Consider the following 27983-nt stretch of genomic DNA (forward strand, 5'->3'; position numbering starts at 1 on the left):
CTCTGGGCTCCTACAGACCCTGTGCTGTGTGCACTCAGTCAAGTAATTCCTCTGTGAGAGTCACTGTCCCCTCACGGGTCTCCTCACCCCTCTGTCCACAGCCCTTGCCCAGACGGGATGCTCAGAAGGCTCTGTTGGATGAATGAGTGTGAGTACCATATGACTTGCAGCCTCAACACCTCCGCTAAGTGAGGGCTCAATAAATCCATGCAAGGACCCTTCTGGCAGCAGAAGAATCCTCTTAACTCGATTCTGGAAGCTCTGCCAATGGAGCAAAACAATACCCACTCCAGGGCACGAGGCTGTGCAGGGAGGAAGGGGTACCTAGGGGTGAGGGGCTGCCTTCCGGGAATCTTTGCTGTCCCGAGCCACTCACTGGACGTCACTGGGCAAATGGCCCCCGAGGTCTCTGACTGCCCTTAAACTTTCCACTCACTTCCAGAACAGGTTTGGCTTCACTAGGAACCATCCTGCTTCGGCAAATCATGCCCCACCTGCTGCAAACAAAGTACACCATTTATGTCATCAACGTTTATAAAGTGCTCTGAGTGTCTTGGACAAGAGCCTCCACACAAGCACAAAGCTTTACAGGCCAGCAGAAAGGACTAGAATCTCCTTCAACAGCTTCCAATCTGTAAAGTGGCCCAAACCCATGCCAGTTCACGCAAGAGGATCCCGAAAGATCGAAAGACTAAGGAGGGAGGAAAGCAACAAGCATGCGTGCTAAGTGCTAGATGCGTTCACACACATTCCATATTGTAAAATGAGCATCTACTGTGTGCAAGGCACTGGTCTAAGCGTTGGTCTAGGTGTTCAGCAGTGAAAAGCATTCATTCTAGTGAGGGTGGGGCAGGCAAAGAAAGAAAGGAGTCATTTCAACTACAAATAAATGTTATAAAGAAAAGAGAGGGCTTCCCTGGTGGCGCAGTGGTTGAGAGTCTGCCTGCCGATGCAGGGGACACGGGTTCATGTCCCGGTCCGGGAAGACCCCACATGCTGCGGAGCAGCTGGGCCCGTGAGCCATGGCCGCTGAGCCAGCGCGTCCGGAGCCTGTGCTCCGCAACGGGAGAGGCCACAGCAGTGAGAGGACCGCATACCACAAAAAAAAAAAGAAAAAAAAGAAAAGAGAACAGGGACTTTCCTGGAGGTCCAGTGGTTAAGACACCTTGCTTCCACTGCAGGGGTCATGGGTTCGATCCCTGCTCAGGGAACTAAGATTGCACAAGCCGTGTGGCATGGCCAAAAAAAAAAAAAAGAGAGAGAGAGAACAGTGAGGATGGTATAAAGAAGGTCTCTGGAGAGGTGTTCCTTGAGGCTGGGAAATCACTTCCGTCACCTGCTCGATCCCCACAAGCACTGGACATCACTGTCCCCATTTTATGAAAGAGGAGGCTGCAGGTAAGACAGCACAGTGACCTGCCACAGTCTCACAGACAGTCAGAGCACGCTGTATTAAGGGTACCTGGGATTCGTTTTCAGCAGGTTTGATAAGACACTCAAGACACAGAAATGACTGTCATGAAGTAAGAAGTGTACTGTACTCATAGATCCCTAGAAACAGGAGGCAGGGCCCAACATGCAGGGTCACATGGGGAAGCACCAAGGTCAGTCAGGAGGCAGAGGCAGTAAGGGAAAAATACAGGCAAGAACTTTTATTGTGGTTTCTCCTGGAAGGAACGGGTGAGGCAGGGTAAACAGGCTCAAGAGGAGCTAGTTTGAATAATCTCAGCGAGATCCGGGGCATGGGGGCTGTGCCCAAGTTATGTGTCCTGTGGTGATTAGGGCAGGTAGACAGTGGCTCAGAGGGTGAGAGCCCCATAAAGAAGAGGGTTGGAGATGTGAGCTTTCGATTGGTTGGTCTGCATTTGAAAGGCATGCTTCCTGGCTAGTTGTTCACTATCTCTAGGAACTGGCTAAGCCCAGGAGGAGCAGTCCCTCCCTGGGTAGCAAGGTTCCAAGATGTTCAAGGCATCAGAATATAGAAAATAAGACACAGTTAATACACAGACTCAGCCTGGGGCTCAAGCTGCCCCCTTGGCTGCCCACAGTCACTGCAGGGACCAAGACCCTACTAAAAGGGACTCTCCACCTGTGGGAAGGATGCAACAGGTTGGGTTCAGCTACGTATGGAAAGAGCAGTGTTGCTCTTGTGTCACTTAGACACTATCTTGGCATGGGCTCATTAATCCTCATAATCCTGCAGGCAGAAGGGTAAAATGAGATAGAGAGAGGCCCTTAAACTGTGAAGCTAATGAAAAGGAAAATGAGTTTGTGCTGGGATGCCCAAGAATTGTTTTATTTTCTTATAAATTCTGCCCCATTTCAATTCAGAGCTTTTTGTCAAGAGCAAAGGACAGAGGAGGTGGTGTCCTTGATTAAAACAACACAAATACTGTTTTCAAAAATGTAGCTGGCTGGTGCCCATGTTGTTTTAATTTGCTGAGACCAGATTGTCCAGCCCTCGTGGATTTGATCCCAGACAGGCTCGTTTGACTTCTTCAGAGAAAAACTCTGTTTTCAGCCACAAACTGTACGCCTCACCCTGGCCAAATATGTTGCAATCCTTCCTAACAGTTCTTGTCCAGGAATCCCAAGCCCACCTTCTGGATCCCATTTCCAGATGTTACTCGTATGTCCTCCACATGCCACTGGCCCCAGGAGGAGACCACAGAGCTGGTCTCGGTTTACCCTCAGAGTAAAAACAGGAAAAGGTACAAGCATATGGTAGGTACTCCATAATTGTTTGCTGAGTGAATGAGTGAGCAATTGGATGGATGGATGGATGGATGAACAGATGGATGGATGAGTGGTAGATGGATGGATTCATGAATGGATGGATACATGGATGGGTAGATAGATGGATGGATGCATGAGTGGATGGATGTGTGGAAGCATGCATGCATTTTCTTTAGCCATTCATTCATTGATGGCTTTGGGCTTTAGGCTTGGTTCAAGTTCTACCAGGCTGGTAAAAAGAATTTTCCCTCTCTTTTCCAGTGAAATGTTTCTCCCCATATTGACTAGAACAGCTCTCTCTCTTTTTTAAAGGGGCTACCTTCTTCCTCAAGAAAATAAAAATAGAGCTACCATATGACCCAGCAATCTCACTGCTGGTTATAAATCCAAAGGAAATGAACTCAGAATCTTGAAGAGATATCTGAACTTCCATGATCACTGAAGCATTATTCACAACAGCCATGATATGGAAACAACCTAAGTGTCCACTGACAGATGAATGTCTAACGAAAACGTGGCATATTTACACAAAGGAATATTATTAGGCCATAAAAAAGGAGATCCTGCCATTTGCAACAACAAGAAGACATTATGCTAAGTGAAGTAAGACAGACACAGAAGCACAAATATTGCATGGTATCACTTATGTGTGGAATCTAAAAACGTCGCTCTTGCAGAAGCAGAGAGTAGGATGGTGGCTGCCGGGGCTGGCTGGGGAGTACAGGAAATGGGGAGGTGTTGGTCAAAGGGTACTAACCTACAGTTTGAAGATGAGTAAGTTCTGGGGAGCTATTTAATAATACTGCTGGTTAATAGTACTGAATTTCATACTTGAAATTTGCTAAGAATGTAGATCTTAAGTGTTCTCACCACACACACAAAATGGTAACTATGGAAAACAGAAGAATCCACCTCTGTCTCTTTCATTTTATTCTTTTCTCTTACTTTATGCCTTCAAACAAGCCTGGCAGCACGGAGAACACAGGGAGCTCGTGAGGACAGTCTCTCCTTTAAAAATGACCATGATCTCACCCCTCCTCCCACCCCCGTGGAAACTGGAGCACGGCTCAAGGAGACCTGCTGTCACAGGATCCTGCTTATGGGCACAAAAGCCGGGAAATTTCAGAGCCAGTCTGGGCCAGGGGAGGCCAGAGCTCGTGAGCTGGGCTTAAATGATTCTTCCAGACTGCAGAGAAGAGAGTGGCCTGCCCGCCGGCCAGCCTGCCCAGCGGCAAACAGGAAATCTCAGAATTTATAGATGACCCCGTCACAAGGCAAATGTTTTGGAACAAATTGTTCTTCTTTCTAAATCCTTGTTTTCCACAAGTTTTTCTTTCTGGATTCCCCCCTCCTTTCCACCTTCCCGCCGTCCTTGTTAAACCGGGGCCACAGCGCCACCTGCTGCCTGACATGGGCAGCAGGACTCCACTGGGCCCGGCCCTGGGTCCTGTCCCCAGCTCCCCTGCCCTACAATGAATGGGTGGGAGAGTGGCTTTCTGGCTCCTGTCCCGAGAGTTTGTGCTTAAGATCACGTACCAAGCGCAAAAGAAGTGTTCTGTGGTTCCTATGTGACCTGAAAACTTGCAGCAAACTCTCCCCACCGCACGTCCTTTGGGAGAGCCAAGACTGGCAGAAAAAGCAAGTCATGTGGCATCACTGTCCAAGGCCAGGTCTCCACTCCCCGCACACCAGCTGTGCCAGCTTTGGCCAATCACGTCAACCCAAGGAGCCTTGATTTCTTCTGGACTCAACTGCAGCTACTTCGCCAGGTGGTGTGGAAAACATAGGTGCACATGCCTGGCCCACAGAAGATGCTTCATTAACATTGGTCTCCTTTCTCTCCTATTTGGAGTGTTGCTCACTGGGAGGGAACAGCCTGGAGAGTCTGAGAGGAAAAGGCTGGACTTCAGAAAACTGTTATGTCTCTCTCCTTACAAGAGTGAGAGCTCCACACAAGCACACCACACCAGGGAACACGATGAGCCTCAGCAGAGCCCCCACTTGTGAGCTGAGTGACCCTGATGGGTTGCTTTTCCCTCTTCAGTCTGTTTCCTCCCCTGTATCTGGGACAGTAGTTGTACCCATGCCACAAAGCTTGCTCCGAGCACTGAAATGAAGGCACATCCAAAATTTAGCAGAGGAACTTGCAGGTAGTAAAATCCCCCACGACCCTAGCTACAATCATTATTATGAGACGAACACGGTGCCTGACACATACTAAGCATTCAGTTAATGAATGAATGAAAACATCAGAGGATAGAAGGCAGAAGACTTTGGTTAGTTATAGACCAGGCACCAACGTGCCATGAGACACTAAACGTCACTGTGCCTGATCCTCCTAATCCAGAAACATTTCTTTATTGAGTATAGGACCCTCTGCCCGGGACCTCAGTTTTTCCACCTGTCAGATGGGCATGACATCCATCCTCTCTTTTTCTCAGAGATACAAAGGGGATCTGTCCAGGGCTGTGTGTGAAACTGCTTTGAAAAGTTTAAAGAGTGTAGGAAGGAAGGAAGGCTTTATTTTCATTTAGAGTGGTTCCATGTGCCTGGTGGCTTCACCCTCATCCTCCAAGGATTCCTGGGGTTCTCTGGGGTATGTGGGATTTCTCTTGACACAGAGTGGTAGCCATATCCCTGAGCCCTGACTCACTGTGGGGGCGGGGGGTTCAGGTGAGTTTTATACTATTTACAAAGGCTGGGCTAAGTAACTCTTTTGCTACTGACACAAGTTGAATACACTCCAAGAAGTGAGTTCCCTCTCTAGGAAAGCTCCTCCTCTAACCCAGAGAGAGAGAGAATAATACACAGCGCGTCTCCAATATGGCAACTAGTTGGAGTGATTCATGGCAGGTGGATCAGGTGACATCAGGAAGCAAGGCTGGGGACACCTTGGGCACCATGATGGAGAGTCCCAAGCTAGTTTGGAGGCCCCTAGGGAGCCACAGAGGATTCATAGGCAAGGGAGGAACATGTCCAGAAAGAGAATTCAGGCAGCTGCATGAGGGATAAATTACAGCAAGGACTACACAGTTCCTTCCATGCCATGTGGCCTAGAGGTAGGATAATCAACCATCCTGGATCACCCAGGACAGAGGGAATTCCTGGGACATGGGATCTTCAGTTTTAAAACTAGGAAAGTCCCTGGGACTTCCCCGTGGTCCAGTGATTAAGACTCTGCACTTCCAATGCAGGGGGCATGGGTTTGATCCCTGGTCCGGGAACTAAGATCCCACATGCCATGCAGCACAGCCAAAAAAATAATAAATAAATAAAATTAGTAAGTAAACATTAAAAAAAAAAAAAAACTAGGGAAGTCCCGGGACAAGTTGGTCACCCTAATTCAGTGCAAAAAGCACCTCCTGGAGTTGTGCAATACTGATTCCAACCCCTGCCCTGTAAGGCGTGCTTTCCCCCACCTCCTCACCTGCTCTCACAGATACCCTGTCTCCTGTCCCTCAGTTCTGTTCTGCCGAGCAACGACTAGTTTATTGAATTAATACATAGGGATGGATTGCATGCTTATCCCTTCTAGGTAATCTCTGTGCATTTAAACAAAGGCCTCCTGGAAACAGTGTTTGATCCAGTGGAGTGACTCTAACCATAAACATTTTTAACCCAGGCGAGGTGGGGAAGACTTAGGGGCAGTAAGAGGGGGGTTGCCTGCATCACATCCCCCACATCCTGTCAGCGGCTATCTAGTTTACCTTGCACAGAGCCAGCTCTGTCGTCCTGGCTTTCCATTCACCCTCCTCCCCTGCCAAGCAAGCCTGCAGCAGCCTGGCCTGCTTAAATATTCTGTAAATAATGCTGACTACAGAACTTTATAGATAGACTCACAGAATCATAGCAATAGGATCACAGAATGTCAGAGTAGAAACAGATGCTAGACATCATAGAGTCCAGGGTCAGAAAATACACTGCACTCATGCTGCCACTTCCCCCTGCCAAACCCATGGCAGACATCGCTAATCAATCATGACACTGTCTAGCTGAGCTTGTTTGTAGCCTTAGAATCCTTCAAGGCGTTCCAGGAAGCAACTACCAATTAACTCAGATCTACTACTAATAGGTAAGGTTTATTGAATACACTTACTGTATTCCTTTTCCCACACCCTTTCTCACAAGTACCACCTGAATCACTAATTGTTTGGCGGGCCCTTTATATCAGGGTTTCTCAATCACAGCACCACTGATATTTGGGCTGGATAATTCTTGGTTGTGCGGGGCTGCCCCGTGCATCCCTGGCCTCTATGCACTAGATACCAGTAGCACTGCCCCCCCATCAGTCATGACAACCAAGACTGTCTCCAGGCATTGCCAAACGTCCCGGGGTGGGGGGGATGGGGGACAAAGTTGCTTCTGGTTGATAACTATTTGTTTATAGATTTTCTCTGATCTTCATAACTCCTCTGGATTTTTATTTTACAGATGAAGAAACCAAGGCCAAGAAAGGGCCCAAGACTAGTTGGTGACAAAAGCAGGATGCAGGGCCCAAATTCTCCTCCAAGGGCTCTCCCTCCTCCAGCCATTCGGGAAATTCCGTTCAGCTCATTGTCTTTGGCTGCAAATTCCTGGGGGAAGGAATGGAACCTGCAAGGCTGAGAAAAACCAGATGCCTAATCGATGCTCCTGCATTTGACAAGGGGCTGGAGGTGGACGAGGCCTGATGCCGCATGGCAAACGTCTCAGGCTCTTCTCCCCTGAAAATGGCTCTGGGTGCAGAGGCAGCCCGGGGGAGAGGCTATCTGGGAGCCTGTGATGCTTGAAGCGGCACGGAGGCTGTTAGAGAAGAGGCAGCACTATTACTAATAATACCCTCCTTCCCGTGAACGTTGACAGGGCTCTCCCCACTTCATGGGAAGCACAAGAAATGTGGCTTTGCCCCCAGAGGTTTGGGATTGAAATCCTGACAGTTTGGACATACAGCCCGTGGGCAATGTTTCCCTTCTCTGGGGCCTGTGTCTGTGCCAAGAATTCTTAACAAAGGGGGGGAAATTAATTAATTTTAAAAACCCTTAAAAAAAAGGCTCATGCAACTGACTGGTAAGAAACTGTCCATTTTTCTCCTTGGTAGCGATCAAAATGTCGTGAGTTTCTACACACGTATTTTACAGACGTTCCATAAATCCTCTCGTTGTGCTTCTTCCCTATAAGTGAGGTCCCCTGGGAGGTCATTGAGTTTCTTCACTACATGTATTCAAGAGAAAATTGGATGTAACACTTAGAGAAGGCAGCAGTCGGGGGAGCAGGGGTGGGGTGGGGTGGTGGAGGGTGTCTGAGGAGAGAGTACAGACTGAAAGTTCAGGGCCAAGGACAGCGACACCCCTTGTCTTGGAAATTCCTGACATTTCCAAACCGTCTTTGGCTTCTAGTGCACAAATAATCTCTTTGTGCTATCTTTTTTATCCCTTTTACGTATTTATTTCCAACTACAAAAGTAATACTTCTTTTGCACAAAATCTGAACAGGGAGAGGAAAGTAGAAAGAAACAAAACAGGTCTCCCCCCGCCACTCCCCAAAAAAAACCCCACCTCCGATCCCAAGGTTTCTTGCTTTGTTCTGTTTTGTTTTGAAGATTTTCCTGGGCAGTTTGATAGCATCATTTCAGCCACGGGGGTCCCACTTTCAGTGTGTGTGACAGTCACCCAGGGAGCTTGTTAAAACTGCAGAATCCCCAAGCCTGTACTCCCAAGCGTGGGGGGTTGTAGGTCAGGGGTGGGTCCCACAGATCTGTGTTTTAATAAAACCCTTGCTTGACTCTGATGTGGGCGGACATTGGACCACACTTTGAGAAATAATGAGTTTCAGGTTTTTCAGACCCTCGGCAAATCAGAGATGCGAAAATCCAGATTTAAAACAAAAATCGGGGTGGGGGGGGCTGAGGATTTGTTTTCTGGAAGGGCTTGGCTTAAATAGGCATTTCCCTTAGTGCCGTTAACATATGATTCCGTTCACACTCGGTGATTCAGCGACGCAGCCAGGACTTCATCTGCAGCACTCTGGGCCAATACGGCAAAACGCCACCTTTTTACAGAGCAGCGGTGACACCCATCTGCTCAAATAAATTAACGTTTCCATCTCAAATAACTCATTTGGCTGGATCATCAAGGTTACACGCCAACTCAGAGACAGGGGAGGAGGTGATGCAGGGGATGGGTGGGGGGCAGGAGAGGCATTTTGCAATGTATAAATTGCAACACCGCTGCATTTTTATAGCCAAAGGGTGCGGGGGGTGAACACAGTTATAGTGTAAATCACAGGCACCCGGTTACTGTCTCCTTCCATAATTCCCACTGATGCCTTGGGGTAGGTCATAGCCAGGGCTGCATCAGCTGGTGGGTGCAGAGAGCTGGGGCTGATGTTCCTGTGCAAGACACTGTGTGGAGTATGCACGAGCATGTGTGTGTGCACACGTGCATGTGTGTGCATGTGTGTGTGTTTTGGGGGGACAGTATCGCGAAGTGGGGATTGTTCTAGACAATAAGATCAAGAAGTTCAGTGAAGGGCACAGAGTACGTAGTGGAAAGGTATTTCTTTTCTTTTTTTTTTAACTTTGTACTTTGAAATAAATTTAGAGTTGAAGAAAAGTTTCAAAAATAGTACAGAGATTTCCCGTATATGCTTCACCCAGCTTTCTCTACTGATAACATCTTACACAACTATTGCACAGTGAGCCAAACCAGGAAACTGACATCGGCGCATCACTGTTATTAGCCTTCAGGTCCTATTCCCATTTCACTAGTTTTTCCACTCATGTCTTTTTTCTGGTGAGCAGGTACTTTCAAGTCAGAGAGATTTGGGTATGAATCCCAGCTCTGTCACCGTGAAACTGCCCAAGCCCTACCATCTCTCGGAGCCCTGGTTTCTTCCCCATAAAATGGGAGATGACCGTCTCCACCTAATAGCATCCTGGTTACGACTGCATGCAAAACTGTGTGTCCAAAGCTCAGCACAGAAGTAGGAACCCATGTTCGTTTTCCTTTCCCAAAGTCTTTCAATGGAGCACACTCCATCCTCAAGGACAAACCTGGACATTTGCATAAATTCCTGTTGGACCAGCTTGACTTAATCTCAGCTGCTGGATCAAGTGGCTCTGTTTTGGAAAAGAAAAAAAGAAAAGACAGGAGGCGAGGAAATTAATTAGGAAGCCATTGCAATAACTCGTGTAAGCTAAGTCTGCACAGTGGCAGCAGAGAGGGAGGGAGAGGAAAAGTTTAATAAACATTTCAAATGCAGAATAAAGAGGAGCTGATGACGGTTTGGATGTGGAGAGGGGAAGTGGGAGGAGCCTACGATGAACAGATTACACTTCTGAATGACTGCTAATCTCTTTCACTGAGATGAGCAAGAGGGAACCAGCTCAAGGGAGGAGAGAGGCCAGAAGCAATAGTAACCCTGACCAGCACTTGCTGAGTGCCTGCTGTATGCCTGCCAGGCACTGCACTTAGCGCTTTCCGAGACCGATGTCACTGAATTCTCTTAATAACCCAAGAAAATTGTCACACAGAGAAATTAAGTCACTTGCCCACATACTTTTTTGGGGAAGTATTAAAACAAAGTACCTGTAGGCAGCACTGGCTACGTAATTTGCAGGGCTCACTGCAAAATATAAATGAGAACACCTTGTTCAAAACGTATTAAGAACTTCAGGACGGTGAGAGGCAAACATTAAACCAAGCACGGAGTCCTTCTGAGAGTGGGGCCCGGTGTGACCGCACAGGTCTCAGGCCCTGCTGCAGGAAATCTATGTGAAGGCAGCCACGAAGAAAGACTTTGAGACAAGAAGAAAGCTAAGAGAAAAAAAAAAGATAGAGGAAAGCTAAGGAAGAACACGGACCGCCACACTCACTGCAAGCCGCAAGAGAAACTCACAAGGAGTAGCCGGCAAGTAGAAGCAGGAAGAGGAAGACGCAGTCAGAGCCACCGGGGTTGAAGGAGCCCCTCTGTTTGCCAACTGGGACACTGCTGTTGGCTTCGGAAGCCCAGCTTCTCGGGAGGCGGGGAGGCAGAAGCCGACTGCATTACACAGTGGGCTGAATGGAAGTGCGGGAGCCGCAGGGCAGCCCTGGCATTCTTATCTCAAGAAGTTCTCCCCTTGCCAAGATCAGAGGGCAAGTTTGTGGCACCACAAAAGTGATTTAAAAAAAAAAAAAATCAAACTGCTGAAAGACTGCTTCTCATTTGGGTCCCCTGGGCCCTAGGAAATGCCTTTTTCCTCCTTCTGCTCTTTCTCCTCCCACTTAGCCTCACAAATGTTTGGCTGACTCCATCCTTAAATTGTGGCCGGGGACTGGAGCTGAAACGCCTTTGAGGATTCTTGCACAGCAACCACTAAAATCTCTTTCTGGGGACTCAAGTGCTGCCAAGGCTTCAGTGTGGCCAGGGGGGCTTAGATCCGGGAATGGGCTACTTTCCTTTGTTTGGACAAATGCAACCAGGAGGGACAAATCATCATGGGCTGTTTATTTATAGATATTGGCTGGGCTGTTGGTCTCATTCCGAATAAAGATACTAAAAGGAAAAGAGGCATCTCGTAGCTCCTAGACTCAGCCTCACAAAAAGAAATTTGCCTTCCATTTCAAAGCCTCCTGTTTTCAGCGTTATCCTCCTGAATGCCTTCACTCCCCTTTTCCTTCCTAAGCCGTAGAGTCCCCAAACTATTGGAAGCTCCCCCAAATGACTGGCCTTCCACCCAAGGATGTAGATCAACACTGACATTGGCACTGAACCCCTAGACTTCCCATGACGGGTTAATTCCTGAGCCTAATAATAATCGGTGTCTTCAGGAATTTGTATGTTTCTAAAGTCACAGGACTTGTCCGTACCACAGCGAAAGTTTAACTTTTTGAAAAACAGACTTCATTTTTGGAGCAGTTTTAGGTTCACAGCACAACTGAGTGGACAGTATAGAGAGTTCCCATGTGCCCCGCCCCACCAACACACACAGCCTCCCCACTATCCATGCCTCCCGTCACGGTGGGGTATTTCTTACAGTCGATGAACCTACACTGACTCACCATCATTGCCCAAGTCCATAGTTGACACGAGGGTCCTCGCCTGGTGTCGTACACTCTATGGGTCTGGACAAATGAAAATGACATGTATCCACCATTACAGGATCATACAAACTATTTTCATTGCCCTGAAAAGTGCTTTGCGCTCCACCTATTCATCCCTCTCAATCCAACTGCTGGCAACCACTCATCTTTTTACTTTCTCCATAGTTCTGCCTTTTCCAGAATGTCATATAGTTGGAATCGTATAGTATGTAGCCTTTTCAGAGAAAAGTTTAATTTTAACTTTTAAAATGCATGCTTAATGTGGAAAAACCCAACTGCACAGAAGTAGATGCCGTTTCTGGTGTGAACCGGTCTGTGCTATGCTATGTTGCAGCCCCCAAATCTCAGTCACTCCTAATGAGTCCATTTCTCAATTATACAAAGTCTGATGCAGGACAATGGGGATTCCCCCAGTCTCAGCCCATGGAATCAGAGTCACTGCAACAAAGGGGAGAGTAAAGTAAAAACACTCCCACCTGCTTCTAAATACCTCCACCCAGAAGGGACACACAGACACACTCACTCCAATGGCCAGATGAGTCACTCAGCCCCTATCAGACCACATGGAGATGAGGAAACGGATGTGAACACAGGGCTATGCAGTGAGCATGACTATCTCTGCCACAGACTGAAAGTTATCTCCAAGCCCCGATCCCGCTCTGCAGAGGTAACTAGTTCCTGTTAACAGCTGGGTCGGTATCCTTCCAGATCGTCCTCTAATACATGCGTATTTATGTACGTTGCTCATAACCTACTCTACTACACAGTCACGTGTGATACGTAAAACTTCTTCTTTTACATAAATGGGACGGTACTTTGCCTGCATTCTTGCAATATACTTTTTTTTCACTTGACAGTGTATCTTGCGCACCCACTGCAGTAGAGATGAGTTTAAATGTGATTTAACAATAAAACAGTGACAGTAAACTGTTCTCTCTGGTGCTCTCTGCTCTGGTTGTGAGTTCCCGGGCCACAGGGATAGCATCTCATCACTGGTGCCATTAACTGGGGCTTTCCTGTTTACTAGGTGTGGTGCTAAGTGACTTACCCACTCCCAAAAATGCCAGAAGGTCGATGACATTATCAACTCCCTCCAGTGTTCAGACGATGTACCTGTAGCTCAAAGAGGTAAAGAAATGTCCTATCCAAGGTCACACAGCTGGTGAGTGGCAGGAGGCAACCTACTGGACTCCAGAACTTGGGTTTTCTCCTCCTTCTTGCCTGTGGTGCATCTTCAAAGCCTCAGTGCCTACCCTGGTCTTAGTACTTGATAGGTGCTAAGTAGTATTTATTGAACAAATGGCTAAGAGGTGCGCAGAGACTGAATGGAATCCCCAAAACTATTCGGAAATGGCTGTAGGCACCTATAGGCTTACTGCCACTATCAGTCTCCAGACTCTTAAACATAATGTGTACTTGTATTCGTATTCTGATACCACAAATTCCATGTGTTTCCTGCTAAGTACCTCCAGCTCCCACCAGCACAGGGTGAGAGCATCTCACCGTCCTGCTGGGAACCCCCAGGCTCCCTCGCACTTACACTGAAACCCCCAGTCCCACCAGGCAGTGTGCCCCCACTCTGCTCACAGATTTCCTTCACTCCTCTGTGTCTCTGCTCAAATGTCCCTCTCCAGAGGCCTTCCCTGACCCCTACCTTGAAGAACACACTCTGTCTTCTCCAAGCTAGGGGTCCTCAGCCTCAGCACTAAAGACATTTGGGGCCAGACGATTCTTTGTGGTGAGGGCTGTCCTGCGCATTGTAGCATGTTGAGCAGCATACCCGGGCCCTCCCCACCAGATGACAGTGGCACCCCTACACAAACACCCAGTTGTGACAACCAAAAATGTCTCCAGACATTGCCAACTGTCCCCTGGGGGCAAAGCCTCCCCCACTGAGAACTCCTGTTCTAAGTGATTAGCATGTACACAGCAAGCTCTCAAAAAAGGTCAAAAAGATGAAGCTCTTCTAAGAGGCTAGCATAGCCCCTCTAAAGAGGCATTTCTCTGTGTCCTTCTGGAAACGACCCAGACCACTAAACATGGCAGCCCTAGAAGGAACCTAGGACTGGTCTCCTGTTAAACAGAATTAGATCTTCTAAGCAAAGATCTTCTGTGAAAAGACTTTCTGGGATGTACAGGGGGGAAATGCTCAGGTTTTCTCTTTGCTTCCTAACTAGCCACAGAAGGGGAAATGAATAAGGGAAGCATGCTCATTCTTCATTACAGCCTCCAAGAATTCCTGCCTGGACTTCTCACTCAGAAACCAGGTAGGGGCTGCTGACAGGAGCAGCTGGGCTAAAAGGCAGGGAGCCAAGGGCTGGCTTAAAACTCTTTCCAGGTCTACTCCAGAATAAAGTTGTCTCTCTCTATATAACTAACCCAATTCCATGGTTAAGAACACAAGTTCGGAGTGAGCCTGAGAAATTCATGCTGTGAATGAATAGCTGAGGCAAAAGCAATAAAATGCATTCCTTTGGGACACCCTCCCCCTGGGGTTTCTGGCTTCGAAGGGACAATCCAAACCTGTGCTTCAGACCTTGCCATTTTCCTGCGGGTCTGACCTCCAAGGCAGGGCATGCCGTAAACCAGCCAGGAACCTCCTACATGTGCCCCCAGGAAGCTTGGCTGGAGGCTAGCTGCTCTAAGAAGTACCTTCAGCCCCAAGCAGGGAAATGTGATAACTGTTTTGCTTCTTGGAATGATTTTCAGGTTCATTTATTCAAACATTCTGCAAATGCTGATGGGGCCCTAACCATGTTCCTCGTAGTCTATGAACAAGTGGTTAAGAGTGCTGCTGGCTCTGAAAACAGACAGCTCACTTAAATGCCAGCTCTGCCACTTACTAACTGTGTGACCACAGGAAAATTACTTAATTTCTCTGAGCCTAATTTTACTCATACATAAAAGAGGGAAAAAAACATCTACCCTTGGGGCAGTGATGATTAAATGAGATAATGCATATAAAGTGCTTAGCAGAGTAGCAACAAATGGGAAGCAGATATTGGTATTATTATTACTAATATTATTACTCTATATTCAGAAAAATGTAGATAGCTTTGTAATCCCTGGACACAGAGTGCAAAGGGACAGTGATGGACAACAAGGCTGGCTGGTAGGTAGAAAAGCATTGTTTCTGACTGACAGAGGATATAGAAGCATACAATCTTAGAACAGAAAGGCGTATTCTTGATTATTCAGTTCAACACACTCTACAAGTAAGGAAGTAAAGTTGAAATACTCGGATTTGGGGTGAAGTGACTTGTCCAAGGTCACAGAGAAAGTTAAGGGTAGGCCTGGGCTGGACAGAGCTCAGGCTTCCTGACGCCCAGAGGCTTTTCCATTGCTTTATCTATCACTGATGTGAGGGCGAAAGGGAAGTACCTCCTCCCTCAATGTAAACCAAGTCCATGGTCAGACAGATGTTCCAAAGACGTTGCTGGTGGAAAATTCAAGTTGACATATAGTATTTTTAAGGAATGTTTCCATAGAGATGCACAAATAATTAGAACAATAATCCCTTATACAGATAGAAAAGAACCATTCATTCGAACAGGACGGGTAGAGGGGGTGGGGGTGATGTGCTTGTTCTCCCAGAACGGTGGACAGAAAGGCCAGGCTGAACTCCAGAGATCTGGGTTTAAAAGCCAACATTCCAGATGGGGGTAGGGGGTGGGGAGGTGGACTGAAATCTTTTGACAGTCCTGCTCATGGATAACACCCAGCCGGCACATCTTCATTGAACAAGCATGTTTTTCTGTAAGCAGGGCCCTGGCTGAGGTGCTGACCACAGAATGTCAGCTCCTCTCTTGAAAAGCATTTCTGCCTTATGAGTTTCCTCTTGCTACTATAACATATGGCCACAAACCTAGTGGCTTATAGCAACACAAGTTTATGTTCTGGATGCCTGAAGCCTGAAATCAAGGTGTCAGCAGGGCTGGTTCCTTCTGGAGGCTTCAGGGGAGATGGGTTTCCTTGCCTTTTTCCACTTCTGGAGGCTGCCCATGTTCCTTGGCTTGTGGCGCATTCCTTGCATCCTTCCAGTCTCGTTTCCATCATCACATCTCCTACTGCTGACGACAGCACAGGTGCAGGAGTGTACTAGTTGAGGGGTCTTTGGAAAGGTACTTAACTCCTTTGAGCCCCAGTTTCCTCTTCAGAAAGACAGAGGTGATGGGAACACGTTGAATGAGGTATGTGTGAATGTTGAGCACCCGGCCTGGCACACAGTAAGGACTCAAGAAAGGCTGCAGTTTTTACAACAACAATGATTATTATTACAGCCACCGTCATCATCCAATACTCTCATTTCCATGACAGAGCTCAGGGGACACAGATGGAGAGGTGTACCATCTGCCAGGGGTCTCAGGAAAGACTTCAGAAGAGTTAAGCCCAGAGCTGGCTTGATCAGAAAACTGTGAAGGAATCTGGCCAACAGACAAAAGGGAGAAGGGGCGTTCTGGACAGAGGAACCTGCACAGTGAAAGGCACAGGTGTTGGAAAGTATATGGGGCGTTTATAGAATCTGGAGGGCTCGGGTGGACAGAGTAGAGGGTCAAGGGTCAGTGTCAGGAGGCAGGATGGATGGCAAAGAGCTCAAGAGTTCGGTCTTTGGAATCAGGGGGGCCTGGGCTCAAGCCCCAAGGCTCCACATAAGAGCTCTGTAACCTGGGGCATCTTCTTTCTCTCTCCCCATCCTCCTTTGTAAAAAGTGGGTGGTGACAGCACCTACCTCCCACGGTTGTTGCAATCAATGATTTGGGAGCGCTCAGGGGTCCCTTGGAAAGGGCTTTGCAGACCTGGCTGAGGAGCCACTTTCTCTCCTCTCATTTACCCTTCACTCTATGCCCTCTGTCCCTTCTCCTCCACCAACAGGAAGTCTGAGCACTGACCTTCCTAAACTCATGTTTCTGTCATCGGCCTCCTGAACTTAAAAATAATAGTTTTTTCACAGGTGGAAAAGATGTTACGAGACCTTTGCTCGCCTATAAAACATGGGTAATGATAGCATCAGCCTCTTATGGTTGCTTTGAGGATTCGCAGAGACCGTGCGGAAGGTGTTTGAAATCGTATCGTGGGAGGTTAATGGCGTAGGCTCTGGAGTCGGATGGATTGAGCCCAGATTCTGGCTGTGTCAGTTACCAGCTCTGTGACTGTGGGCAAACCTCTTTCAGTCACAATCCCTAGTCTGCAAAATAAGGACGATAATGTCAATCACAGAGGACCTCTGGGAGGGGAGTACTAAGAGAGTGCCTAGGATATACTCATTAACTATTATTATGATGATGCTCTTTTCTTTTACATATGAGGAAAATTATTCTCAGAGAGGGGAAGTGCCTTGCCCAAGGTCACACAGCAACTTGGTGGCGATCCATCACACAGGAGGCAGCTTCCTGTAGGATCAAAGGTCCAGGAGAGCTCTTGGCACAAGTTCCAGTGCCTGGAACCTGAGACTATGCAGAGCGCTCCCTCTTCGTAGGCTGTTTTCCTGTGTGAAGGGCGAGGTGGTATCCTCCAACCCACAGCCGACAAATCCGCTTCGGTGGCCACTGCATCCCAGGGCTGTGCAGCTCCGCCTGCTGAGGAATCAGATGGCACCAGCAGACGGTCTCTCCATGCTACTGGAGCCTGAATCGCTCCCATCATTTATTTTGGACAGGACACAAGATGGGATATCAAAGGAATCAGCTGCTGGTCAGAGGAAACGGCTAAGGGGCCAGACCTCCTCCTGAGGCTTCCAGGAGCAGAGTAAACACCCTGTGCGAGTGGGAATCTGGCTCCCCCATTTTAATCTGACTTTATAAATTGAAACTTAATCCATTCAAAGATATAAGAGGCAAACTGTCCTGGTATAAAGTTTTTTACTAAAAAAAAGTTAGTTTTATATACTTTTTTAAAAACTGGAAGTATTTATAGAGTTCAAGTTAAGATTGAAGAGTTTCAAGCAACAGTTGGGGCCAATGAAAGGAAAGGGTTAGGACTCCTGGTTCCCCACATTCAAACAAGCCAAAGGATGACCTTTGGCTCGGGGTTGCATTTTTCCGTCGTGCTCTGCTGAATAAGTGAGCTTCTCAGACTTCTTGGGAGCAGATGCTGGTGTGAGTAATGCCTTCCTTTGCTCAAGGCACAACATAAACACCCCCTAATGCCCAGTCAGTGTGCACACAAGATTTCAACTACCATCCAGGCCAACAGGCACCACTGCCATTGAGAGGCGATTGCCACAGTCTGGCTTCAAGAGCAAGAATGCTTGAGGAAGAGGTTCTGGGGAGGGTGGCTCATGGGGGCCACAGACGCTAGTGTTTGCGGCTTCCATTCTGAGTGTGGGCAACCAGGTCACGGATGGGGTGATGCTGACATTTTCCTTGGCAGATAGAGCATGGTGGAAAGGACAACGACCTCAAGGTCAGCAGATCTGGGATCAGATGCCTACTGCATGCCCAAGTCTACCCTCAGCTTTCCCATGTATAAACTGGAAATCTCCAGGAGACATACTCTAAGTTTTTTGTGTGTGTTGTTTTTAATAGACTTTAATTTTTGAAGCAGTTTTAGGTTCACAGCAATGTTAAACAGAAAGTACAGAGAGTTCCCATATACCTCCTACATACCCACACATGTGCAGCTTCCCTCATTCTCAACATCCCCCAGCAGAGTGGTACATCTGTTACAGTACAATCGATGAACCTACACTGACACATCACAATCACCCAAAGTCATAGTTTACATTCAGGTTCAGTCTTGGTGTTGTACATTCTATGGGTTCTGACTAATGTATAACGACATGCATCAGCCATACATGTATCAAACAGAACAGTGTCACTGCCCTAAAAATCCTCTGCACTCTGCCTATTCTTCCCTGCTCCCACCCAACCGCTGGCAACCACTATCTTTTCACCATCTCCTCAGCTCTGCCTTTTCCAGAATGTCATATAGTCGGAATCATACAGTATGTAGCCTTTTCAGATTGCCTTCTTTCACTTACTAATACGCATTTAATTTTCCTCCATGCCTTTTCATGGTTTGATAGCTCATTTCTTTTTAGTGCTATTAATAGACCACTGTCTGGATGGACCACAGCTTATTTATCCATTCACCTAGTGAAGGGCATCTTGGTTGCTTCCAACTTTTGGCAATTATGAATAAAGCTGCTATAAACATCTGTGTGCAGGGTTTTGTGTGGACATAAGTTTTTAACTCCCGAAGTCTGAAAAAGCAAACCAGCTGTGTCTCGGATATACAGCATCCTTCTGATAGTTTGCAGTCTAGAAGTAAGCCCAAAGGAATTTACTCTGCTGTGTCAGTCACATCGGCCACTAGAATCTGAAAAACTATAGCTAAGAATACCAGGGAAATGGCTGAAGTGGAGATCAGAAGCTATGAATTATCTTTATACCCATGGGAATAACAACCTTTTGTTCAACCAGTTTTTCATAGCAGAATCAAAAGGTTATCAAGGAAATACTCCCTCCACCCCCACCCAGGCCCCGCCAATCAATTAAAGGCATACCTCATTTTATTATGCTTTGCAGATACTGCATTTTTTACAAATGGAAGGTTTGTGGCAACCCTGCGTCAAGCAAGTCTATCGGCACCATTTTTTCAACAGCATTTGCTCACCTCCTGTCTCTGTGTCACATTTTGGTAATTCTCGAAATATTTCAGACTTTTTTATTATTATTATATTTGTTACAGTGATCTGTGATCAGTGACCTTTGATGAAGGCTCAGATGATGGTTAGCATTTTTGAGTAACAAAGGATTTTTAACTTAAGGTATGTACATTGTTTTAAGACATAATGCTAGTATACACTTAACAGACCACAGTATAGTGTAAACATAACTTTTATATGCACTGGGAAACAAAAAAAATTCATGTGATTTGCTTTATTGTGGTGGTCTGGAACCAAACCCGCAATATCTCTGGGGCCTGCCTGTACTATTGTTAGGATGAACAACAACAGAATTGCCCTCTACTTCAGCCTGTCTAGGATTCAAAAGTGCTTTGGGAATGCTAATTCATTCATCTTCACAGTAACCCTGGGAGTGTTCCACTAAATAAAATCTGTATTACTTTTACCACTACAAAATACATAGTGCCGTTCTCATGATGGAAAACATACGCTAGCTATGATCTGAAAGGAATAACGGTGAGAAAATGCTCTGGGTGGTCTGAGCTCACATGGACAGTCTGAATAACTCCCAGACGTAAGCACTGCACCCTGACCTCTGCACTGGTGAGGAAGCGTTGCTTCTGAAGGGTCAGGGCCGGGAAACACCTTCTGATGACCTGAGTAGCACGGGGCCCTGGGAAGCTCTTAGGTTCACTGAGTTTGAGTCTCCTGAAATAATATTATTTATTATTCTTGGCTCTGCAGCTCACTTACTGGGTGACTTTAGGGAATCATGTAACCTCTCCAACTTTACTCACTTGTAAATGGGTTCATTGTTTTTGCCCACCTCGTGGCGGTGTTATGCCCATAAAACAATTGAGGGCATACCAGTAAGGCCCTTTAATCATTTGGTGGGCTGCCTCAGAAATCCTAACTGTGCACAGTGAAAGAGCTTACAGAGATGACTGAGGTCCTGGCCAGCGATCATCAACTGGGGACAGACTTTGCAATCAGCAAACTAGAGCCCAGGCTGTGGGAACCTGGGGCAGTGCAGGTCTGGGGTAAATGCATGGACTTCTGAGTTGGAAAGACCTGGGCTCAAATCCCAGCTCTGCCACTTGCTGGTTGTGTGACCTTGGGTAAGTCAACTAACCTCTCTGAGCCTCTACTTCCTGTTCCATGAACTGAGAAAACCCAGTCTCTTAGGGTTGCTATAGGGATTAAATGAAGCATCTGACATTTAGTAGGTGCTTAATAAAGGGCAATGGTTGCAAGGGTCTATCATCTTCCATGAGGTCTTATGAATGTAATGCAGTGTTTCCAAAATGTGCAGTATTTTCACCACTTATGGGAAACAAGGAGAGGGTTTTAGGTGGGACACGGAAATTCTTAGATATGTGGAATTAGGAACAAATAGGGCACATCAGACTGTTACTGATTAGAATGGGGATACATTTTTAGAAAACGAGTCAATTTTAAAATGACAGTAAAGAAGTGATTATATAGTTGGACTTGGGGTAACAAAATTTGAAGGTGGTATACGAAAGCCTTAAACCACAAATGGCTGATGGCATAGCACAAAGGTGCTGGGCTAAGAGCAGGTTCTGAACTTAGATTTATACCCATCAGTCATATGGCTGAGGCCAGGCTCCTAAGTCTCTATGAGCCTCAGTTTCCTCACCTATAAAATGTGATGATAATATCTAGGAAGGTAAAAATGAGGTAATAAAAATAAAAGCTCTTGGAAAACTGCAATAGCACCATCCAGCAAAAGGGAAACCTCTTTTTTGTTTTTTGTTTTTTGTTTGTTATCCCTAATGTGTGCTTTGACAGAGAAATAATCTACACTTAGCTGCCAGCGGAGAAGACTGCAACATAGATAAAGTTCAAAGTCAAGGATGGTTTCAATGCTCACCCTGCCATTTACCATCCTGCAGACTTGAGTAAGCTGTTTTAAGGTTTCTGTGCTTCAACCTCCTCACCTGTAAAACGGGGTTAATAATAACAATACCATTTGCAATTCAACTCAAAGGCCAAAAAGGCCAACAACCCAAAGGAAGATGGGCAAAAGATGTGACAAGACAGAGGACCAAAGGTGAAATACAATGGCTCTTCAACATATAAATGTATTCTCTATCTCACTCATAAGATACATGCTAATTAAAACCACAATGGGTATGACTTTTTATCATCACATTTGCAAAGATCAGTTTGAGAAAGCTGTGCTGGTAAGGTATAAGAAATAGTTTTGCCTTTATAGTGATGGTGAGGAGGTAAATTGTTACCACATTTATGGAGAGCAATTTACATTTTGTCAAGAGTATAAAAGTACAGACCCTTTGAGGCTGAATGCTAGGGTCCACATCGTAATCCCCGGAATGTGTGTTACCTTATGTGGCAAAAAGGATTAAGTTAGGAATTCCGAGGTGGGGAAATTATTCTAGGTTATCCAGGTGGGTCTGATGTAATCATAGGGGTCCTTATAAGAGGGAGGGAGGAGATCAGAGAGGAGGAGGTGATGTGCTGACAGAGCAGAGATTAGTGTCCTTTGGAAATGGAGGAAGGGGCCACAAGCCAAGGAAGACAGGTGGCCACCAGAAGCTGAAAAAGGCAAGGAAATGATTTTTCTGGAGCCTGCAGAAGGAATCTGACCTGCCAACACCTTAATTTTAGCCTGATGAAATTGATTTTGGACTTCTGACCCCCAGAACTGTGAGAGAATACATTCTGTGCTGTCCTGAGCCACTCGTTTGTGGCTAAGCAGCCAAAGGAAACTAACACACATTCTGCCACTCAGCAACCCCACTTCTAGGACTTCATCCTGTAGACACACCTGAGTAGGTACAAAATGATGATGCATGAGGTTATGCGTTGATCTCTGCAGGTCAGCCGTTCTGTCCACGAACAGGCTCAGGCTGTGATTTCATGCTGTCTGTGGGGCTCAGTCACACCCAGGTACGCTTCATCTTTCCCATTACACTGAAACTGGCAAAGCGACACCTCTCTGCCAACCCCGCGTCCAGTGTTGAAATTGCAGGAAGATCACCATTGCTGCAAGTTTCCAGCTCACACCCCCGGGGTCAAGTGCTAAGGAAGCCCCTCATTACCTAGTCCGGAGAAGCCTGCGGGTGAGCCCAAACGGAGCTCTCCTCTCTCTACAAACACAATACACCGCTCTTTGTCTTCACTGCAGAGCGAGTCTTTTTCCTGACACTCGAGAAATACTCCTGCGTGAGTATTTCTCAAAGAGGGAGAAAGAGGAAAGCAAAATAAATGTATTTCCATGACTTCGAGTACAAATCCCTGTGTGGGGCCTCGTGCCATCCTCAGAGCTGGGCTAGAGCTATTTTAAAACTAATGTTGTGCATGAGACGAACCTACTCGATTGAAAAGTCTTCTGTTACAGGATAGAGATGGGCAAGAAATCAGCGCTGGGGCTCTCTGAGTGCTTGATTGTGGCTGCATCAGCAAACCTGCTCCGAGTTGACCGTAAACCTTTCGTGGGGGACTCAGGAAGCAGGGCTGACAAGGTAAGTTGAAAACCTGAGCCCCTCTGACTAGCAGTCCTCCCAGGCTGCTAAAAATACCCAGCGATCTGCTCCAAGCAGGGGCAGGCCAGGGAAGCCTTTCTCCCCCACTCCTCCCCCACCTCCCTGTGTCGGGGAAGAAAAGGGGCCGGTTAAGGAGGTGGAGATGGTGGGGCAGAAGAATTCACCAAATACAAGGTAAGGCAACTCTTTTTTTTGTTTTTTCAAAATATAGTTATTTTTCAAAAAAGGTAAAGCAACTCTTGCCAGCCCTGGTGCTGTGTGCCAGAGACGCAGAGGTGTCTCCCTAGACTAAAAGAGCTTAGATGGAGGTGAGGGCAAAGCACAGACTTCAGAGCCAGAGAGATCTGGGTTCGGATCACAGCTCTGCCATTTATACTTGTTTGTACAGTCCTGTGCCCAAAGCATGTGGCTTTATAAGCCTCAGTTTTCCCATCTGCAAAGTGCAGCTAATAATCTGAACTTGTGGACTGCAAGCTTTAGGGATAATGTATGGCAAGTGCCTGGCACAGAGTGGGTTCTTTACAAATGGTAGCTGCTATTATTGCTCTGACAGTCTAGTGAAGAAAGATCTTTAAAAGCAAGGGGAAATCAAACAAGGAGGAAAATTGCATACAATTCCAGGGTTGTATGGTTTGGGTAGCAAGTATCAGAAAAATTCTCAGGAAGGAAAGGTTCTTGCTAAGACCTCAACCAATCTCTAGTCATAGAAATCTCTCCCAAGCTTCTGAAGCCGATAAATGCTGCATTTCTTCCAGCCTGCCCCGATCTGCCAAGGCTTTGTCCTTTTTTTGGAGCGCCATTGCAATATTCACCCATTTAGTGTTTGTAGCACTGATTGGCATCATTCCTTCTCTGACACCCAGGGAACTGGAAAATGACAAGTGTGTGATAAAAGAGTAGAGCAGAGGGTCTGGGTAGATAGCAAAGAATACCCTGGGTAGAGGAGGCAGGGAGCACTAGCAGACGAGGCACGTGTATCACCCAGAGGCCAATCAGAAAGCCTGGGCCACTAGACACACCTGCCCCCACTTCAGACACCAGCCCCAAGTGGGGTCCCCAGGCCACCTGCACGTCTGGCCACAAAACCAAGGGGTTCCCATGACCCACTTTGGTTTGATTATTCCCTAGAACAACTCACAGAACTCAGGAAAGTGCTATACTTATGATTACGGTTTTGTTGTAAAGGACACAGATCAGGACCAGCCAAAGGAAGAGACACGTAGGGTGAGGTTCGGGAGGGTCCTGAACATGGAGCCTCCCTGCCCTCTCCCCGGGAATCAGGGCATCATCTATGTGTTCCATCATCAACGTGAATTCTGGCAGAGCTATGTTTTCACCAACGAGGAAGCTCTACCAGGCTTTTCTGTGCAGAGATTTGGGATTTCATCACATAGGCATGATTGACTGAATCATCGGGAACATACAGGGATGGGGATTCTGGGAAACGTGGGTGAGCCCAGTCAAGGTGACGTGGTAAAGCCACCATGTACATGAGATTGGTGAGAAGCCAACCCCAAAGCAAGCCCAACCCTCATGGTGGGGGGCAGGGGAGGAGACACCCATCTCCACAGTGTGAATTAATGGGTAGTAACAAAGATGTTTCTAGAACAACCCTGGAGCCCCAGGACTCTGGGACAACACTGACTGTTCCTTTGGTCTTTTTAAGACTGCAGACACCCTGAGAGGAGAAGTCATCAAGACACAAGCCCAGACTCACTAGAGTCTAGGGGATTTCTGGTCCTTTCTCTGCGTCTAACTTGTTTTCTCATCCTTGACTGACTCAAACCTCCAATGCAGCAAAGCAGACTTTGTTTACCCATGGTGTGTAGGATTGAGTTACTCTTTGGACTGTGTTTCTATATGAGCCAAAGGCAGACCCAGGAGCCCTCAAGCTGATGGCTTTGCATGTCCCTCACCAAATCCATGCACCGTCGTCCCCATTAAGGGCTATGTACAAAGGACCTGACACGGACCACAGGCTGGGTGAGCCCGTGAGTCCCACTTTCTGCAGGAAGGACGGGGTCTCTCCTGCCACCTCCTTCACCCTGCCTCTCAGCCGTTTCACAGCCTGTTAGCACTTCTGTCACAGAGGAGCTGAAACTCAAATCAGTCCATTTCACCACCTGGAAGCCCACTTAGAGGAGACAATGGAGGGGAGGGGGGAGTTCAAGAGCTAACATGATGACCCAGGTTATCAGTTCCTTCCAGATACTCATTCACAAGGTATCTGGAGAAAATTGAAACATACAAAGAAAGTAGATGCAGAAGAATATTCTGGATAACAGATCCACTTCTGAGGAACAGGCCGATAGATCTGATAATGTCCTCAGTTTCCCAGGAATTGTTTAATTTCAAAACCCCATCTTGTTGCTGGGTGAGGTATCTTTATTTTTCCTTAGAAAAATATGGTCAAAATATCTATAGACTAGAGACCAGCACCTCAACATTCATCCTTGATTTTTCCCTCCCTCTTCCCCCACATCCAAGCCATTAATAAGTCCTACAGCCGTGACCTCCAAATCACTTCTCAAGACCACCTGCTGCTCCTTGCCTAGCTCCAGGCACCGAGCTAGTCCCAACTCCATTGGCTCTTGCCCTTGTGACTGCAACTGCTTCCCAACCAGATCCAAGTATCCTGCCCTGCCAACATGGGCTGCTGTCGTGTTCTGGCAATATGACGTGTTCTTGGCTGCCCTCTTGGACTAAAGAATTGCCCTCACATGAGTCCCACCCGCTCAATGTTTTAGAATATAGAATGCAGATTCCCAGGCCCCCTTGTGGGTGTGTGACCCAGAACCCACGTATCGGCTGCTCCTCACGATGAGGAGTGAGTCCCAAAGGTCTGGGTTTGCTGGTGTACCTGGCAGAGACCCCCGACTGCCTGTGGCCAGAACAGCAGCAGCAGTGGCCCAGAGGCTGCCAGTCGAGCTGGGACCCTGGTGGAAAGCTGTGCTCGGAGCATGTGGTGCTCAGCATCAGCTGCACAGGGCTAAGCATCAGGCCCCTTTGCAGGCATCACTTTGGGGGCTGCTCTTGGAAGCTTAGCTTCAAGTCTGGTCCTCTCCAATAACTCTGAGAGTGACCTCACATCGTTTTAAAAAATCTCTTTTCTGCTTAAACCAGAGTGGATTCTGCTGTTTACCCTAAGAACCGCCTGATAGACCCCTCTGCAGTCTGTTCTCCAGGCGACAGCCAAAATGAGCTTTTTTAAAGCTGAAATCAAATCGCACCCCTTGCCTCCTCAAGAACCCCTGTGTGACGGGATCTCGCTCAGCTCTCCAACCTCATCCGACCCCACGTTCATCCTCTTGCCCGCTCTGCTCCAGCCACACTGGCTCTGACACAAGTACCTTCCCAGCTCCGACTCTGCACCAGTGATTCCCTCTGCCAGGCAAGTTTTCCCTTTGGCCCCGCCCATGCTTGACCCATGGATCGCAGGTCAATGTCACCTCTTCAAAAAGGCTTGCCTGAACCACGCGGTAGCTGAAGAGCACACCCCCCTCATTATCCTCCATCTGACCACACTGTTGATTCCTTCAGAGGATCTACCCCAATTTGTAATTATTTCACCTGTTTACTTGTTTATTGTCATGTTATTGTTTATTGTATTACTTGTATTGTTTATGGGCTACCTCTAGATGGTAGACTCTATGAGGGCAGAGATCAGTTTTCTCATTAATGCAAGGCCCCCAGACCTAGCACACTCCCTGCTCCATTGTAATAACTCAGTAGGTCTTAGGTGAATGAATGAATTAGCATTGACTGAGCTAGAATTGTTATAGAACCTGTGCTATACATACATATTAACCCACTGAATCCTCAAACTAACCCTATGATGTAGGTACTATTATTCTCCCTATTTTACAGATGAGAAAATTGAGTATAGAAAGGTTAGGTCATTTGCCCAAGGGCACACAGCTAGTAAATGGAGAGTGGAGTTTATACCTAGATAGACTAGCTTGGGAATCCACAGTGTCAACTAGAGCTGCCTTGAAGGAAGGAAGGAAGGAAGAGAGGGAGGGAGGAAGGGAAAGTAATGAGTGAAAAAATGAGTGAAAATTATATAAATCCAGTATTTCCAGAAGCAGGGCAATCTTTAAGGATCCCTTCGAGTCCTAGGACTCTATTATTGAATAGAAGCTGACTAGGGCTGCTGTACGTAATGAGCATTTGCACTCACAGAGCATGTGGGTATTTTACCAACCCCCCTGCCAGACACCAGGAAACATTACATCCACATCTCACAAGGGAATTGGGGTTTCAAACTCAGAATCACAGATCTTTTACTGTGTGCTGATTCATAGACCCTTCTGTGAAACTCAGAGATCTCCAGGAAGAGAAGAGTTTGAGCTTCCCAATTTAAACCCTGCAGGAATAACTGGGCTGGTCAATAGGTTTAGATATTAGCCAAGGTGAGCCCTCCAAGACATCTCATTTCACACCCTGAGCACAGTCAAATTCACACATTCAGGTAATGATTCTCTTAGCTGCCCCACCCCCACCCCAAACACTTTTTGGACTAAATTCTGAACAAGCCGAAGTGCATTTTCCATTAGCAATGGTAGAAAATACCATTTTGTCATGATTATGATGATATTTACCATTAACTGTTCTGTTATGATGTTATAATATACCATTACAGATGATGTTATGAACAATAAAATCTCCATATCTGGGTCTCTTCTGAGTATCTAGAATAATCACGAAGGAGATACAGTGGAAACCACAGTCATATTTTCCCCAGGCCATTAAAAAGTGAACGAATTAAATAGGATACGACCAAAAGATTTGAGACTTCCTTGTTTTAAAGATTAATAAACAGGTCTGCGCTTCCCTGGTGGCGCAGTGGTTGAGAGTCCGCCTGCCAATGCAGGGGACGCGGGTTCGTGCCCCGGTCCGGGAGGATCCCACGTGCCGAGGAGCGGCTGCGCCCGTGAGCCGTGGCCACTGAGCCTGCGCGTCCGGAGCCTGTTGCTCCGCAACGGGAGAGGCCACAACAGTGAGAGGCCCGCATACCGAAAAAACAAA

The 27983-nt window shown here is 47.0% G+C and overlaps 1 protein-coding gene across 22 annotated transcripts in view; it reads right to left on the reverse strand.

The window, feature by feature from the left end:
* The window catches only part of CUNH12orf49 (chromosome unknown C12orf49 homolog), a 272190-nt gene that overhangs the window by 165571 nt on the left and 78636 nt on the right, over positions 1–27983 (reverse strand). The window contains exon 5 of one of the 22 annotated variants that reach the window (XM_029218678.1): positions 8154–9832. The exons of the other annotated variants lie outside the window; for them this stretch is intronic. Within the exon in view, the coding sequence (XP_029074511.1) occupies positions 9755–9832 (78 nt within the window). The 3' untranslated portion in view covers positions 8154–9754. Of the gene's footprint in view, positions 1–8153; positions 9833–27983 lie in introns of those variants that run through there. 22 annotated transcript variants of the gene reach the window in all.

The sequence above is a fragment of the Monodon monoceros genome, unplaced genomic scaffold, assembly GCF_005190385.1.
Source record: "Monodon monoceros isolate NGI ecotype Baffin Bay Population unplaced genomic scaffold, NGI_Narwhal_1 Super_Scaffold_1, whole genome shotgun sequence".
Lineage (NCBI taxonomy): Eukaryota > Metazoa > Chordata > Mammalia > Artiodactyla > Monodontidae > Monodon > Monodon monoceros.